Source organism: Phalangium opilio, unplaced genomic scaffold (assembly GCF_054372755.1).
Source record: "Phalangium opilio isolate 3A_F unplaced genomic scaffold, DU_Popi_V2 ptg000079l_1, whole genome shotgun sequence".
NCBI lineage: Eukaryota > Metazoa > Arthropoda > Arachnida > Opiliones > Phalangiidae > Phalangium > Phalangium opilio.
The window spans coordinates 78,592-96,533 of NW_028324187.1; the positions used below are offsets into that span (position 1 = coordinate 78,592).

Sequence of the window (17,942 nt, forward strand, 5' to 3'; positions counted from 1 at the left end):
AGGAGGAGGGGCTTATATAGCTTTCATTCTGTTAAAAAAAACATACCATAATGGCGCTGGGGGCGGAGTTAAGCCAGAATTGCCAACCCCCCCCCTTCGCCCCAACAGCTCCGGCAAGCCCCTTTAAAGGGAGGGTGAAATGGAAAATCAAGTAATTTTTTTTATCGATTCTTCTACTAATTTTAAGACCAGTCTGCATAGTGAAACATTCAGGAAATATGCACTTCCGAATGATTTTCAAATTCAAATTAGGTTCAGATTTTAAGGATAATTTTAAAGAAGGACCTCCGACCAATCGCGTAACGCCCTGCCTTTTTATTAACAAAATTCTCGTGGCACGTTCCGTGTTGAATGAAATTTATCACGAGATTTGATAAAATTAGGCGCCCGACCTGACAATCGTGGCGCGAGACATGGAACGTGCCACGAGAATTTTGTTAACAAAAAGGCAGGGCGTTACGCGATTGGTCGGAAGTCCTTCTTTAAAATTATCCTTAAAATCTGAACCTAATTTGAATTTTAAAATCATTCGGAAGTATTTCCTGGTCTTGTAATTAGTAGAAGAATCGATAAAAAATCACTTGATTCTCTACTTCACCCTCCCTTTAAGGTGAAGTTGAAGTGTTGAACTGGTGATGGTTGGTGGATGATGCGGATGTGGCTTCGCTTCGCTTTAGATTCATTTTGAAAAATATAATTTATAAACAAAATTACAGACGTAAAATTTCGTTAAGTTTACCAGTAACAAGTATAATTTGTAGTTAAAAGCAATATTTTTGTTGTTGTATCTGTTTAGTAGGTGTGTGAAAGAAGATAAACATGATTGCAATGGCCAAGGCTTAATTATGACATTTACGAACCGAAAATACCCATAAAATTGTACATTATATTTTTAATTACACTGAACGCCTAAACATACTAGATCATTCAGAATGGCTTTGATTTCGAAACTCGTCTCACGTTGTCATAAAAATCCCCAAGAAAGTTTCATAGCCTTCTTTTTGTTGTTATTTTTCTTGTTGCCATTAAGATGCCCCAATAGTTTTAGTTACAGTTACGTTCCTTATTCCGATTTGGATGATGATCTATTGTATTGTAAAATGAAAGACCTTAGAAAATCGGTTAAACCATTTTGCCCTGAAATTCCCAAACACGAAGGTATATGATTAGTTACTAGAGTGTTTTTAATTCTAGGCATTTCATATTAAAGACTTAATTAATTTTAGAAACATTTGAGAAAATTGAAAGGGAAGTAAACCAAGCGCAGCTAGATAAGCTACCTACGGAATTAAACATAAGTTTGGGTGGAAAATGGAGGCCTACAAATTGCAAGTCACACTTTCATGTTGCTATAATCATCCCAAATCGCGGAAGAGATGAGCAGTTGATGGTTTTATTGAATCATTTACATAAATTTCTACAAAAACAGATGATAGATTACCAAATTTTTGTAGTTGAGCAGGTAAAAATATAAGGTTTAAAGTAAAAAAATTGGTTATAATTAGGTATTTTACAGACAGCTGAACATAACTTCAACAAAGGAGTATTATTCAATGCAGCGTATTTGGAGGCCTTAAAAATTCGTGATTTTTGCTGTTTTGTATTGAATGATGCCGATCTACTCCCAGAAAATATTCTCAACCTATGTAAGCAGGCATAGGAATTATATGTTAGAAAGAAATGGTGATAAAAGGTGTTAATTTAGATACTTGCTCAAAACACCCAAGACACATGTGTGCCAACCTTGATACGTTTAGATATGTGTAAGTATATCACTATTTGTAGTTATAATCTTTAATATTCAAAGGTTTGCTATAAGCCTTGTCAGGACAAAGGCTTAACTTTAAGCCTTGGTAGTACAAAGGCTTAACTTTAAGCCTTGACAGTTTCAAAGGCCTAACTTTAAGCCTTGATAGTTTCAAAGGCTTAACTTCAAAGCTTGTTATTATAAATCCACGTTGTTACTAACAAGCCTTTATGTCAGTTACTTAGTTTCAACTTGCAAAGGCCTAAATTAAAGACTTGGCACTTTCAAAGGAATTTTTTTGCAAATTTGAAATTATTATCTTGAATTTAGATTACCTTACACTGGCATTTTTGGCGGAGTTGTATCAATCTCCAAATCTCAATTTGCCCAAGTTAATGGCTTTTCTAATGAGTTTTGGGGATGGGGTGGTGAAGATGACGATTTCATGAATAGGTACTTCAAAGCTACAATACTATTTTTCTACTCTGGAATACGAAAATAGCTCAAACTTCTATTTTAAACCACAAAATATAGAATTCAAGCAAAAAATCTTAAGATAATTCGATGGGAACCCGCAGTTTCAAGATATTCTATGCTTTTTCATCCCAAAGAAACCAAAAACCCAATCAGGGAACAATTACTATATGAGGGAGTGGCTAGACAAGATGATGACGGATTGAACCAAGTAAAGTATAAACTAGTCGACACAAAATTATTTCCTCTTTACACCTGGTTCTACGTTAACGTTAAACCAGAAGATGAAACTAACCCCCCTGTATCGTAAAAACAATAACTGCTCATGCAAAAGTAAGAAATACCAAAAAATCAGTGGTGTGCGAGTCCCGTTTTTTCGGTTTCGAGCCGAGTCCGAGTATCGAAACTAATTTCTTATCGAGTATCGAGCCGAGTCTCAAAAATACTTTCGAGTATCGAGTATTTAGATAGGTCAAATTTTGTTTCTTTCGACTAGTAATTATCGAGTCTCAAATATTGACTTGTCGAGTAGCAATTTTGTAAATTTCTTGAAAATAACGAAGATGTTCAATTATCTAACATCTAACTAGTTCAAAAAGATTGTTAGTGATCAATTAAACATTGAACAGGTGATTTTCAAAATAAATGATCATGAACTCATTGTCTGCTATAGTTGTAAGTCTCGGACTCGAGTATTTGTCAGAGTATTTAAAATGTTAAAAAGCTACTCGAATCTGTCTCGAGTATCTCAATGTGTTGTTATCGAGTATTGAGTCGAGTACTCGGCTCGATACTCGAACCGAGTACTTGAACTTAACGAGTACTCGCACACCCCTGCAAAAAATAGATAGGCAAATAGTATTATATTTCAATACCGGTACGAATCCGTATTTTATTTTACAAAGTCATTAAAATTGAAATATTTACATACACAAAAGAGTTAAATTTAAATCATGGCAACTTGGAACTCACGACACTATGACTATTAAGTTAATTAACTATTATTTTATGCAAAATGACATGAGCTAATTTACTAATTTTCTTTGATTGACAATGAGAGGTGATTAATGATTTAAGATTAACACTAACTTTTAATTTAATTTAAACAGTTAAAATAAAAACTATAATAGCGCGAACAATGGTTGACAATCATTAAGTTGATGTTAAGAGTAAATTAAGTAAAGACAAGAAAAGTTAAATTTTATTATGGAATGTGATATGAAATGAGTTTCAAATGTTTTAAACAACTTTAAAACTAAACAAATTGAATCTAATCACTGTCTTCTTCACTATCAACGATCCCCTTTAGTCTCGCGAATGTTTTTTTGACCTCAACTTTAGTAGGAGTTTCTTTGTTGGAAGCATCGCTAACTTCGTCTTCATCTTCATCTTCTCTCCTGCTTTGATACAAGCTTACAACGTTTCTTCTTGAACGTCCTGAAAATGAGTCGGGAAAAGCCGAAAAGTTCCATGAATGATCCAAATTTTCATTTTAATCATTGGGATTACCTTTAATTATATTGCTCTTGTCAAGTTCGGCAATTTCTTTTTCTCTCTCTCTCTTTAACTTCAACCTTCTGCAGTTTTTCATGTTCACTTCCCCTATTCAAGGTGAAGTTTAAGTACTTTTATAATTAATTTGTCGACTTGGGGTACCTTTTAATCCAGCATTCTGAAGTATATCCTTCAGTTTTTCAATCTTATGACTAGTTCTCCGACAATCTTTTAAAACTTTAGTATAGTTTACAAAAAGGCCAGCGGCTCTAATGCATCGTTTTAGTCTTGAAATTGCCGGAGCTTCTTCCTCCTTTTTATTAGTTGCCTAAAATAACTTCAAAATGTTATCTTCTTTACAAATTTTTTCATATTTTCCGCAATTTTAATTTACTTTAGCTTTGGTTGATTTTTTGGATTTTGAAGTTGAGCTTTTACGAGATTTCTTTGGAGGGTTGCTATCTTCATCACTGTCACTGGCTTTTCTTTTTTTCCTACATGTTTTTTTTTAATTACTTTTATTATTCTTTGAGCATAGCCCACTTGATCACGCTGGCTGCACGCGCTATAGAAGCCCGCTCAATCGACCCTAAAAATGAGAATAACATAGGTTCGGTCTAAACTTTCAAACCCGTCTGGTTTTAACATGGGCCTCTATGGGAGGGGACCAGTTTTTTCAACGTTTTTGACAATATTAGTGCATCTACTGGTTCAAATCTCTTGAATTTTTAATGAGACGTGTATTGAAAGGTTTGATATTATCCTGTAAAATTTAAAGTCTTCAGCTATAATAGTTTTTTTTGTAAAAAATAAAGATCATCACATAGTAGAGAAATTGAAGGGGCAAAATTCTCTACTATGTGATGGTTTTTATTTTTTATAAAAAAAACTATTATAGCTGAAGACTTGAAATTTTACAGGATAATATCAAACCTTTCAATACACGTCTCATTAAAAATTCAAGAGATTTGAACCAGTAGATGCACTAATATTGTCAAAAACGTTGAAAAAACTGGTCCCCTCCCATAGACGCCCATGTTAAAACCAGACGGGTTTGAAAGTTTAGACCGAAACTATGTGACGCGCCGTATTCGCGAGTTAACATGTAAAAAAAATCGTTTGGACGGGCTTCTAAAGCGCGTGCAGCCAGCGTGTGTGATCAAGTGGGCTATGCTTTGAGTCTAGTATTAGTTTAAAAATTACTTACAAAGACTTGGGTTTAGATTCATGACTTTCTTCAGAAATGCCAGATGAATCATTGCCATCCGAGATGTCAGATTGATCATCAGAATCCATATTATTTTCAGATTCAGATTGCTTTTTCTGTCCTTTTGCCTTCAGTGCTGGAGTTTTTTCATCCGAACCATTTCCTTTATTATCTGGCTTTTGATCTTCCTCTTTGTCAGAAACCTTTTTATCTTCATCCATCAGTTCATTTTCATCATCATTGCCCTTTGATTCATCCAAACACTCGACTAGAGGTATCATTTTCTGAATGTTACCATCCTTGGATATTTTTGTCGGTGTTTTAAGCGTATCTTCAGTTTCTTTAGGCAGTTTTTCTTCATCTTCAGACTTATTGTCACTTATTTTAGATGTATTTGATGGAAGGTTATTGTCTTCAACTTCCCCAGATTTTAATAGTTCATCAATGTCAGAACTTTTTGATTGGTCCAATTTACTTTCATCTTCGGAGTCTTTTGATGGCTCCTCTTCAGGCTCTTCATCATCACCAGATTTTGTATCAGCTTTGACATCCTTTGATGATTCCTCGGAGTTACCTTCTTCTAGGTCTTGGGGTTTTATTGATGACTTATCATTAAAATCTGCAGAATCCTCCTGTACTTTTTCATCATGAGAATTTTCCGATTTTTCTTCAGGAGAGGGGGGCATAATATCATCTTTATCCTGATTTTTCCGCTCTTCTGAATGATCATTACTATCATCAGAGTCGTTACTTTCCATACTTAACAGTACCTTTTTCAAATTAAACTACGAACGACTTGCACTATGTACCTTACAGTATTTTTCGCGGGTTTAATACTTTAATATTATGATTGCTTGACAGACGGAACTATAAGAATCACTCTCTGGGCTCTGGCAAACTACAGTGGGAACGTCAAAAACCCGTGACTAAATTTGACCAATTATTATGGCCCATTTTCCCGCCCTGCATCACAGCCAATAAAATGCTAGACACGCTTTTCCCGCCAAAATGCCTCCCTCTATTTCCAGGAGGTGCCAACCACCCTCAAGGATAGAATAGAGTAGACCATTTCTTTTTTTTTTGTTCCTAAAACAGCCTTACAGCTCCAAATTTTTTTTTTACTATTTTTGGTAATGAATTGACAATAGAAGTTACCTAATTTAAGTTACAAAAAATTTAAAAGAAATTATTGTTTACTATGAGGAATTAATTAGAAAGGGTTAGTAGGGATTTTATAAATTGAGTCGGCATTGATGTAACTCAAGGTTCCTAAGAATAAATAGCAGTAACTCGGGGGGGGGGGGTAAAACTCCGCCTTCCAACTCACTTTTTGGCGCCTGCGCTGTAGTCTTTTTGTATCATGAGAGTGCGCAGAGGCGGAAATGTATCAATCCCCTTGTATGTTCCAATACTAAAGGTTGCCTTCCCCTTTATTTTACGCCGAAAAGGTCCATTACGTAGAATGTAAATATGGTCACTTGACAAAACGAACATAACCGTCTGTAGCAGGGAGGAGGCCTATAGGCTCTCGGCGGTTTGGTTTGGTTCTCTCACTTGCTTCTCCTTTTAATTTTTCCTCCATGACGGCGTGAAACGCAGTATCCCCTCCCAGAGAGTCCAGAGTCCCAAACTCCCAGGTACCGACAGCAGTCACAGCAAGCCGACAGGCGGCAGTTCAGCGCAAGTTTGCGAGAGGCATTTTCCCGCCATTTCTGCTCCAAGCACGCAGTTCTGTTTTTGACTTGGTCGTGGATCGTGGTCGTATTTTAGTTTAAATTCTTTGGCAAGTCTCAATTTGCTTAATGAAGATGTTTGTTTTAAATTTGAAGATTTCATCACGAATTAAATATCGTTATACGTTTAAGTAAGTGTACTTCAATTAAAATTATGAATATGTATGTATAATGTGGAAATTAAATGTACTTTAGATAAGCCTTGGTCACACTGGTACCTTCCTTAGTGTGAGAAAAAGACAAAGTTCATAGATTGTTTATTATCTTTGAACTTTCGGTGTTAGTGCGTGCAATTTGCAAAGTAGTTAAGTTAAGTTGCGTATTGAAGTTGCTACTCTGTTGGGTTGGGTCTGGTAGGCTACTATTAGCCCTATCCATAAGGAGTAACAACTGCAACTGGAAATTGAATTCCCCACAAAATCTGTCACAAATAGACCCAAAATTATTTCAAAAATGGGAAAACATCCCAAGAAATTAGGATATAAACCAAACCCGCGAGTCGCCCTAATGGTTAATAGGGCATTGGGCTATGAAGTGTGTAAAGTGAACGAACCGGAAAGGCAAGACAGAAAATTTGTCACTACCCCAAAGAAGAAAATCCTACCTTTATATACGCTTCCAATTTCACCACCAAAGAAGTAATTAGAAAATCAATCTATTTTGGCTTCCCCCACAATTTTATAAATGTTGTCTTGGTTTAAAATTCACTTTTAGAAAAATCACTAAATGTGAAGAAGCATTTGATAAGCTTTTAAAGGATGAACAAATAAAAACGTATAGAAGAACTGATCATCGTGATCAAGTTAAGCGTTCTCTATGTGAAGACAATGAATTTGGATCCGTTTTTAAAAAGAGGAAGAAATTGTTTCAAGATGATGATGATGATGATTTGGCTGGGTGCTATAGAAGTCCAGGCCGTCCATTTACTTCTTTGGCTGATTTGTGGAGTAGAAGCCCCGAAACACCGAGTCCTCCATTATATGAGGCAACTTCACCCGTGCAGAGGTCAATATTGAGTCCTGTGTCACAAGTACAAAGGCCAATATTGAGTCCAGTGTCACAAGTACAGAGATCAATATTGAGTCCAGAGTCACAAGTACAAAGGCCAATATTGAGTCCAGTGTCACATGTACAAAGGCCAATATTGAGTCCAATTTCACACGTACAAAGGTCAATACTGAGTCCAATTTCACACGCACAAAGTGCAATATTTAATTGGACAACAGGGTAAATAATTGCTTGCCTTTTAATTAAATATAACGAGTTAATATTTAAACTATGTTTGCTTATTAATTAAATTGCTTTTAAATTTAGTTTTCCAAATACTGGCAACACTTGTTTCATGAACAGCGTAATCCAATGCATTTTAAGAATCCCAAAAGTGCAAGAAATTGTAAAAGATGATACTTTGAAGGGGAATTCTTTACCGAAAGAAAGCGTTATCAGGAAACTTTTGGGTATACTTAAAGGAGACGGTAACTTGGCCAGCAATTTGAAAGAAATTGCCAATGTGTGTAGTGTGGGATCTGCCACTAAATTTAATATCGGAGCTCAGCAGGTAAATTAAATTAAAATTAATTATTTAATTATGAATTTTTCTGTAACAATAAGTAATGTTTATAGGATGCTCATGAATTTATGCTGAAAATGTTAGATCGAATGGAATTAGAGTTGACAAAATATGGCAATCCTGATTTAACTGCAAAGTTAAAGAATTTATTTCGATTTGAAACTCGTAAAAGATCAATTTGCAACAAGTAAATTAAAGTTATTAGATTAATTTTAGTGTAGAGATGAAAGTATTAAATTAATATAAGTAAATTATTTAAGATGTTCTAAGGAGACAATTTGTCAAGAAACCGAAGCCTTCACAATAATGACAATACCTATTCCATCTGACTCGTGAGTTGACTCTTAATCTCAAGTTAATTAATTATCTCTTAATTTTATCATTAATTAATTAATTATCTCTTAATTTTATCATTAATTAATTAATTATCTCTTAATTTTATCATTAATTAATTAATTAATTATCTCTTAATTTTATCGTTAATTAATTAATTATCTCTTAATTTTATCGTTAATTAATTAATTATCTCTTAATTTTATCATTAATTAATTATCTCTTTAATTTTATCATTAATTAATTAATTATCTCTTTAATTTTATCATTAATTAATTAATTATCTCTTTAATTTTATTATTAATTAATTAATTATCTCTTTAATTTTATCATTAATTAATTAATTATCTCTTTAATTTTATCATTAATTAATTAATTATCTCTTTAATTTTATCATTAATTAATTAATTAATATATATCTTTTTAGACAAAATGATTTAACACTACAAACATTGATCTCAAAGTTCTTGGAAGATGATACTGATAATTGTATCACTTGCGGATGCAACACTATGAAAAGATACAAAAGAATGGAAAACTTGCCTGAGTAATTAATTAATTAACTAATTAATTAGTCTTTTAAACACTGCTTTATTTATTTATTTATTATAAACTTTAAGGATATATAAAATAAATTCGTGTTTTTACAGGGTTTTAATAATACAATTGGTTCGATATACTTACATCAATGAACGTGAAAGTGCCAAAGTTAAAACTCACGTTTGCCCTAACTCTTATTTGAATTTGGATGAGTATCTGACTACTCTCAGAATTAACACTACTCATAATAATAATAACGCTTTAAGATCGCCCTTAAAAGGAATTGAAAATAACAAAAATCAACTAATTACTTTTGCAAAATCTGTAAGTATTTAATTTAATTATGATTTTGTACCTTAAACTTCTCTTCTAAACAATAATTAATTACCAATGTTTCTAATCTTAAGCCATTAAAATCAAATCCAAATCAATCAAATATAATGCGTCCTAAAGTTTCCATGAAAGGAGGATATGGTTTAAAACCTGGTGACAATTCAGGTTTGTAAATTTAGTTCTTCTAAGAGAAGAGGCGTCTGCTAGTCAGAACCCCTTATCCTTATCTGATTGGTTGAATCAAACAGAGCCGGGTTCTGGCTAGCAGACGCCTTTAGCTAAAGACAGGGTTCGTACACAACCTGGAAAAGTCAGGGAAATTGAAAATGGGCCTAAAAGGTCAGGGAAATTGAAAATGGGCCTAAAAGGTCAGGGAAATTTAAAATGAACCTAAAAAGTCAGGGAAATGTCAGGGAAAAATATATTGGTGGGAAATTGATAGTCTGGATAACAGTATAAGGGTGACCAAAAAAGTGTTGTCTGAGACTTGAGCAGAACCCCAAATTCGCTTGGCTCGCTCCGGTTATTTATGATTTATTTATGGTTAAATTTAAACGAATTAATTGGCTTATCTTTATAACAATGACAACTCGTGCAAAAATGATTCAAGTGAATTAAGATTGGTTTTCAAATATTTACACCTTGTAAGTTATTGCATATGGTCAGGGAAATTTGTGGAATTTAGTCAGGGAAAACCTGGAAAAGTCAGGGAATTTCATTCCAAAAATTTTGTACGAACCCTGAAAGATGGCAAGGCTGTTTTTAGACTAATTAAGTGCTAATTATTTTGCACTTTTCTCATATTTTAACTCTAGAGGAAAAATCCAAAAATGTTTTACAATGCATTGCCGATGTTTCTAACAATATTCCACTTACAGAACTTCCAGACCGTTAGTATATTAAGAAATTGTCATATGAAGAATTAAGTTTGTTTACTTAATGATATTTTTTCTCTCTTCCTAAAACAACAAACAGTTACTGATAACGTGTCAATAGATATTCTGACTGATGAAGAAAGGTTAAATTTAGCTATTCAGGCCAGCTTAGAAATCCAAGATATCCAAGAAACTAAAGACTTGAATGAAGCTATTAATTTGAGTCGAAGTGGTCAGTCTTAATTGGTTTTGTTATCTTTTAATTTAGATCTAAAGCGTAAAGAAAATTGAAAAATTCGTCTATTTTTTTTTAGATGCCGGTGACATAGAAAATTCCGAAGTTTTGCCGATTTTTGTGGAAGAAAATGAAGTAAGTTTGGGAAATTTCTAATATTTCAGAACAAAAACATGAATTTTTCATTAAACTTTGAAAATTTCTGCCATTAGGTACCTGGTCAATATCAACTTACTGGTATTATTAGTCACAAAGGGTCCGAAGTTAACCAGGGACATTATATATCTTATGTCTTTGATAAATCAACTGAAATTTGGCATAAATATAATGATGATCTTCATAATGTTATTACCCGAAATTTAGTGAAATCAGAAACCCTAAGAGATGGTTATTTATTTTTTTATTGTAAAAGATAATGGGACTCTCGACACTTTTCCTTAATATTGTGTTTTTCTAAGTTTTCTTTATTGTTGTAAGATATGTACATATGAAATAGTTTTAGATTGATTACTGTGTTTTAAATTTATTGCAATTTTAACAAAATGTCGAATGTAAATGATATTTTTCAATATATTTGATAAAAAATACTAACATTTTCAAAACAAAAACTTCGCACAGAATTAGAGATTTAAATTTGGCGCTAAAAGCTGCATTATAGAAACGTTTCCCTCTAGCAATAGGGTAATGGCAGCCCTCTGGCTTTGACTGTATTAAGCTCTATGGGGAAATAACATGGGGTGACAGTCTATTGTGGAGCAGTTACTGGATTGAATGAAGGTGAGTAATTGTTGTAGGTGTTGAAGAGTTGTTAACTTCCAAGTCTTTATTTTAAAAACCATCATTTTAACTTGATGCGTCTTTATTTTCTATTCCATTTAACTCTAATTCCAATAATTTCTATCCCAGGCAAATTCTTTTTATATTAACTGAACTGAACTGAATTGATTCAGTTACTGGCTTGAATGAATTTAATTGGTGCGCGCTGGTTAAAAAGAGTTTTTAATGGCTTCGTTTTTATTTTGAATACCGTTATTTTTATTTAATGCATCTTTCTTTTCTACTCCATTTACCTTAAAATTTAATTTCAACAGTTTTTATCCCTCGAAAATTGTTTTTATGTGAACTGAACTGATTTCATTCTATATCTCCCATTCTCCCGCCCAAAGTTTTATTTTCAAATCGTTTTGAGTGTGTCGCGATTTTTAGGCTTATGGATTTTTGAAAAAATGGACGGCAATTTTTTAAAACGGGTTAAAGATTTAAGAAAAATAGTCAATTTAAACGAAGAAGGAAGAGAAAAACTTCACGATAACATTATTGCTTTGAGCGAAGAACTTGAATTTCGTCGGGTGAGCTTTCAATTTTCAAATTTTGCTAAGCCTTGTTGCCATCATTGTCTTTTTAATTTTTGTTAATGCTATAAGCCTTAGCTAGAAATGAATCACTATTTGAAAAGTAGCATTGTAGCAATGATATTTGTTTATTATTAGAAACAAGTTAATAATTATGAACAGCAAATATTGCAATACTTTGGAGATAAGCATTTACTGGAAAATAAACTAGTTAGTATACAGCAGGTTAGATTATAGTCGTGACTGGCAGTTACGTATTCTAAATCTTATTATAGAAAGATGAAATCAAAGCTAGAAAAGCTTTGTTGGAGGAAAATGAGTGGAATATTAAAAGCTTGAATGACAAACGCGACCAAGAAATAGCTAGTTTCAAAGATGAACAGGTTAGATGCAATGTTCATTAAGTCAGGATACTGTCAAGTGTCAAAACATGGCATACTGGTTTTTTTAGATTAAAAATAAACTATGTATTGAAAATCTACAAACCGAAGCAAAATTTTATCAAGAAGAACTTGAAAAGCTTCAAGTTAGTGTTAAAGAATATGGTCATCCTTAAATAACTTACTAATCATGAGGATTTAGCTTGAGAAACTGCAATTGAATATGAGATTAAGTAACATGGAGAGCAGATATAGCTCGCAAGTGAACCATCGCGATGAAGTATCGGAAAGAGTAGCCAAAATAAAACAACTTCAAAACGAAGTTCTAACGCGTTGTGAAGGGTACATAAAAGAATTGAGCATAATAAAAGAGCTTGGTAACGCCCCTTTAAACAACACTTTAATAGACACTAGGTCTTAATATCTTGATCGAAATTTGTAGTTAATAAAACCAATAGTCAACGAGATGAAGTCCAGGAATCATATGAAAAGCAGGGGGAGATTTTAAATTGGTTTAAATCAAACCAAAATAAATTTGTCGAGGAAATTGTCACTCAAAGACAGAAACTTAGAATGGAGATTGAGAACTTAAAACTCCAGAAAGACGCTACAGTTTTTGAGAACATGCGAAAGAATTTAGAAGAAGTAAGCATTACGTTTTTCTTCATAAACCTCAGAAACTTGAATTAAAAAAATCATACTATTGTGAATTCAGAAAGAGAAAGAAGTTAAAGGGTTACGTGATAAAATATCCCAAATGGCTTGTGAGAGCTTGGTAGGTCTCGTAAATATACTTAAAAGACTTCGTAAATTAATTCCAATGTTTCAATTTGACGCTTTGCGCAGAAAAACACTAAAATCGTAGGTAAAGTTAATGCGCAACTGATGAAACTTCAACGTGCCCAATTACTTGCTGAGGAAGAAAGGATTAATATGAAACGAGAGCTCGAAGAAAAAAATCTTGAACTAGAAAATATGAAAAATTATCCAAAGAAAGAGAAAGAACTGGGTGCCGCGCGAATGAGCGAAAACAAGAAGCTAGAAATGGAATATTTCGATAAAGAAGTCCAAACATCCACTGCAGAAATTCCGAGCTTCGAATTCAAGCACTCTCTTGAGCCAAACGAAAGCAATCTAAACCCTATGATCAAACTTAAACCAGTTTTTGATTTGTCTGATTCTGATGATGACATTGTTGAGACGCGTATCGCTTCTGAGACTAGAGCCACATTGTTGGGGGAAAGCTCTAACATTTTAAAGAGGGAGCCTGAAGTACATCTTCCACTGATTGAAAAAACTCCTGTCAAGTCAGAAGTCGAAAAAGAAGTTGAAAGTCGTTCCTCATCAGAACACGTTTTACTGATGACTCTCGGAGAACCAGTTGTCGAAATTCAGCAACCAATACCGAACTTGGTAACCTTGAATTTGTCTTCATCAACTTTAGAGTCTTCTTCAGCTCAAGACGTGGATTTGGAAAAAACAAACCAAGTTGAGCCTGTAATTATATCCAAATACGAAGAAAAGTCTTCCTTAAAGGATGGAAACGATGCTGAAACTATACGAACGCCAAAATACGCGAATGACGCCCCAAACCCAATGTCTCCTGATGAAATATCAATATCAGAAAGAAAAGATACCACTAATCCAATTTTGGAGGAATATACTCCGAATAACGATGCGAATGAGGTATCATTAGCTTCCTCTATGGAAATTAAACCCTTTGGGATTGAAGTACCAACTTCTTACGAAACAACTGACCAGAAAGAACCGGGCGCAATTTCAAAGAAAGAAATGATTGAATATGTTTCTTCTGATAAACCGAATTCACCACAAAATGATCTTGTCTCGCCTATGCGAATGAAACCATTTGCTGATTTACGTAACCCAAATACGAACAAACATTCCGAAAATTCATCGGAATCTACTATTGATAAATCAATGGCAATTTCCCAGCCAGAATCTCAAGAAATGAAACCGACATTTCTTTCTGATCTTGCCCAAGAAGTTGAAGAGGTTCCATTTTCTCCAGATACCATTTCAAACCCAAAAAATTCCTTGGAAGAAAACAAAGTTATGGAACAGGATGACCAAGACGAAATTCAGATTGTTGAAATTGTCGGGAACATCGAGAACTACGCTGATATCAAACCCAAAATTGAGATAGGCCTAGATAACGAAGGAACTACCAAACCATCGAAACCTCCAAAATTCAGATGCCCTTTAATAAATTTTCCTCAACCGTCCAGACACACTATGCCACCACCTAATCGCTTAAATCCCACACAGTTACCATCTAGTTCCAGTGTACCCTCAACAAAAGTTACTCGTAGTGACGTAAATAAGTTGCCTAACTTCCGAAAATTGGGTGAACTCCCTTCTACATCTTCGGGGTTAAATTTAAATATGCCTAATCGTTTGAGATCTTTTACTCCTTTCAATCCCTTTTCGTCCCCTTCTAGTCAAGGTGGACTAGATGAAAGTCCGGCCAAGAAATCGAAATTCAAATAATAACCTTCGACCTATTTTCAGGGATCTTCATAACTTGTTCCTTATAACCTATTTTTCAGGAATTTTCAATTTTCCCATATAATAACTAAAAGTATTACCATGTCGTATTACCAACATTATTTTCTGTTAACTTCAGTTTCAAATAATAACCTTCGACCTATTTTTCAGGGATCTTTATAACTTGTTCCTTATAACCTATTTTTCAGGAATTTTAAATTTTCCCATATAGTAACTAAAAGTATTACTATATCGTATTACCAACATTATTTTCTGTTAACTTCAGTTTCAAATAATAACCTTCGACCTATTTTTCAGGGATCTTCATAACTTGTTCCTTATAACCTATTTTTCAGGAATTTTCAATTTTCCCATATAGTAACTAAAAGTATTACAATATCGTATAACATTATTTTCTGTTAACTTCAGTTTCAAATAAAACCTTTGTTCTATTTGTCCACGTGTCATTTAATTTTAAAATAGGCCTTTTCGACGTAAAATAGGGGGATAGGCAACCCTCAGTATCGGGATATACAAGGGGGTTGATACATTGCCTTCAGGATAATAAAAGACTACAGCGCAGGCGCCATAAAGCGAGATGGAAGGCAAAGTTTTACCTAGCTCTTTGTTACATCGAAATGGTCTCTATTGAAACCTCGCTTATACGCAACTAAGTTGACCAATCAGAAGCCTTTAGACGTAGTACATGTTCTATGGCTGAAGAAGTAGTGTCGTCTGCTTAATAGACAGATCGCAGATCGGCGACTCACGCTCGCGGGCGCTAAGCCGAGTATTATGAAGCGATTTTGATTTTATCTATTCGGAAATCGGAATATTCTTGTTTAATGAGCAATTAAATATAAGACGTAAATTATGTATTAGCGAAATTAAGTTAGAATTGGAAGTCTGGGAGGAGGAATCGAACAATTTTATCGTAAGCCTTGGCTCCTTTGTTTTGGTTGAAATTTCACTTTATCAGTAACTTTGGAAGTTCGAAGTTGGAACTTGAAACAGTGATGTGATTCATGGGAATTTTATATGATAAAATGGTTTTTGTTTTTGAACAAACGTTCTGAAGTTCGTGTTGTTTATTGTTCTAAACTCGTGTAAATATAAAAATGACCACCATCAATGATCTTCCAAATGAAGTACTTGAACGTGTATTCAACTTTGCCAATGGGGTTTCATTGGCAAATTCGTTGGGTGTGTGTTGCAAATGGAGAGCAGTGATTAAAAACCAATTAAGGATTGTAAATTTATGGAGACTCTGTTGCGTAAGAGAAATACCCGAAGAAATGCTCTTAGATCTGATTGGAGGCTTTGAGCTTGGAAATTCTCAATTTTCCAACGAACCTGAAGACTCTACTGAAGATTTACTATCCATACCTCTGATAAAAGCTTACGACTTAAATATTGATTGGATGTACGTTTATAAAACTTGGTATTGTACCTCGAAGATAAGAGGTCAAGCGACGATTTGCCCTTTTAATGCCTTTCCCTCAATACCCATTATGTGTTGCAAAGTTTCTGGTAAGAAGTATTTTTCATATAGGCCTAGTACTTGTTCCCTACTTAAGATGGTTGGTTACACGGTAATTAGGTTCCTTAGTCATTACTGGTCATAGAAATGGTAGCGTTTGCGCTTGGGAATATCAAACTGGTCAACTAAAAAGGGTGGTAGCTCAACATTTAAGAATAGTGACTGATTTGGCATTAATTGATCTGCTTAAAAGTGGCCCTTACGGTGATAGATCGTGCCTATGTTATCATCATCATGTAAGACCCTTGCCAGTTTTTTCATAGTCCAATTTCAAAAGACGTTTGTGGTATAAATAATGAAAATCATAGGTGATATCTATTTCGAAAGACTATACAGCCATAATATCACCTCTAGTCGGTAAAAATAATGAAGAACCTGAAGTACAAAATAGAGTCATAATTGTTCATCACACTCGTATATTAGAACGTATAAAGTGAGTTGAACAATTTCATAGTGACTCGGAGAATTGTTCATTAAATTTGTTATTTGCTTAAGGGTCTTTGGCAACACATTTGCTCTTAGTTGCTTAGATAACACTATTTCTGTTTGGCGAGTTATGGTTTCTAATAATCCTTGGGATAAAGCGATAGTTCGAAGAATTAAAACTATTCAGGGACCACCTGACATATTGCAATGGATGGGTTTTTGGAAAGAAAAAGTGGGTCTCTCTCTAAGCTTGCGTATAAATTAACATTATAATACCCAAAATTCATTTCTCAACCACTTTTCAAGGTTGTTTGTTTCTGTCGAAACACTGTTATACGAATGGTGGGGCTTAAAGATACCCTTGACCAATGGGTCCCCATAATTTACACCCCACCACCTGTGATAGATATCCCTTTTCCTCAAAAATGTCACATGGTCAATTTCGCAGACTATGGTTATTTGACACTGACCAATGCCTTTCTGTTTTGGAGCTCCACTATCATTTTATTTTCTGGTAAGATCGAATTACGTAAACGTTATCGTTGAGGAAACTTTAAAAGGTATCGAATTTGACAGCTGATCACCGGATGTGGATTTCCATAGACAGTTGCTCGTACTTTTGTTACGAATTACTGGAACCGTTACAGTGCAGCGTTCAAACTGTAGCCCTGAAAGCTGGTATTTTTGTTTTAGGTTTAGAAACGGGGGTAGTAATTGGCTTTAAAATCCAACATCCATTGGATTTGCTATGGCTAGATTTATATAACCCCGCGTTTAGAAGTAAGTTGAGTGTGGCAACCATTATAGATTTAGATATCGGTGATATCAATGGGGAACCAGTTATAGTGGCCTGCACAACCGAAAGTATTATTTCAGTTTCGTGGAAGACTTACAAACTACACGATAATGATTTAGACTCCTTTTGAAGTAATAAAAACTTCGGTAACTTCTCTCAAAGCCAATTGAACAACTTTAAAAGTATTAAAGAAAATTAATTTTTGTATAAGTAACGAGTGACTCCTCTTTTTAATAATTTTCCAAAGTTTATTAGTAAGCTTTTTTCGTTTTCTTTCTCTAAAAAGTCTTCATTCGGGTGTTCTACATGTGATCATATAATTAATTAAAATTAAATCTATTTCTTTAAAGCCTTGCAAAATAAGAAATATTCAAAGTCAACATGACTTAAGTTTAATTATAG

The 17,942-nt window shown here is 33.9% G+C and overlaps 5 protein-coding genes across 5 annotated transcripts; 4 read left to right on the plus strand and 1 right to left on the minus strand.

Annotated features, from left to right (window-relative positions):
* Window positions 1-593: 593 nt before the first annotated feature.
* Window positions 594-3,425, plus strand: LOC149653977 (beta1,4-N-acetylgalactosaminyltransferase A-like). Its single transcript, XM_089845322.1, has 6 exons — window positions 594-1,158; window positions 1,227-1,462; window positions 1,517-1,646; window positions 1,706-1,763; window positions 2,078-2,200; window positions 2,282-3,425. The coding sequence occupies exons 1-6, from the start codon at window positions 933-935 to the stop codon at window positions 2,529-2,531; spliced, it is 1,023 nt and encodes a 340-aa protein (XP_089701448.1). The 5' UTR covers window positions 594-932; the 3' UTR covers window positions 2,532-3,425.
* LOC149653978 (uncharacterized) lies at window positions 3,083-5,825 on the minus strand. Its single transcript, XM_089845320.1, has 5 exons — window positions 4,923-5,825; window positions 4,110-4,209; window positions 3,878-4,043; window positions 3,731-3,823; window positions 3,083-3,658 (listed from the first exon to the last, which is right to left on the minus strand). The coding sequence occupies exons 1-5, from the start codon at window positions 5,678-5,680 to the stop codon at window positions 3,492-3,494; spliced, it is 1,284 nt and encodes a 427-aa protein (XP_089701446.1). The 5' UTR covers window positions 5,681-5,825; the 3' UTR covers window positions 3,083-3,491.
* Window positions 5,826-6,128: 303 nt separating this feature from the next.
* LOC149653979 (ubiquitin carboxyl-terminal hydrolase 29-like) lies at window positions 6,129-11,149 on the plus strand. The gene is made up of 13 exons (XM_089845317.1): window positions 6,129-6,786; window positions 6,851-7,293; window positions 7,370-7,882; window positions 7,970-8,213; window positions 8,279-8,412; window positions 8,486-8,557; window positions 8,986-9,105; window positions 9,209-9,422; window positions 9,506-9,596; window positions 10,247-10,321; window positions 10,407-10,538; window positions 10,621-10,676; window positions 10,754-11,149. The coding sequence occupies exons 2-13, from the start codon at window positions 7,109-7,111 to the stop codon at window positions 10,955-10,957; spliced, it is 2,040 nt and encodes a 679-aa protein (XP_089701443.1). The 5' UTR covers window positions 6,129-6,786; window positions 6,851-7,108; the 3' UTR covers window positions 10,958-11,149.
* A 590-nt stretch (window positions 11,150-11,739) lies between these two features.
* LOC149653980 (uncharacterized) lies at window positions 11,740-15,344 on the plus strand. Its single transcript, XM_089845326.1, has 8 exons — window positions 11,740-11,890; window positions 12,032-12,103; window positions 12,169-12,276; window positions 12,345-12,419; window positions 12,476-12,650; window positions 12,716-12,918; window positions 12,989-13,048; window positions 13,120-15,344. The coding sequence occupies exons 1-8, from the start codon at window positions 11,768-11,770 to the stop codon at window positions 14,779-14,781; spliced, it is 2,478 nt and encodes an 825-aa protein (XP_089701452.1). The 5' UTR covers window positions 11,740-11,767; the 3' UTR covers window positions 14,782-15,344.
* A 178-nt stretch (window positions 15,345-15,522) lies between these two features.
* LOC149653981 (uncharacterized) lies at window positions 15,523-17,754 on the plus strand. Its single transcript, XM_089845333.1, has 6 exons — window positions 15,523-16,308; window positions 16,379-16,554; window positions 16,627-16,751; window positions 16,814-16,976; window positions 17,051-17,258; window positions 17,321-17,754. The coding sequence occupies exons 1-6, from the start codon at window positions 15,897-15,899 to the stop codon at window positions 17,668-17,670; spliced, it is 1,434 nt and encodes a 477-aa protein (XP_089701459.1). The 5' UTR covers window positions 15,523-15,896; the 3' UTR covers window positions 17,671-17,754.
* The last annotated feature ends 188 nt before the right edge of the window (window positions 17,755-17,942 follow it).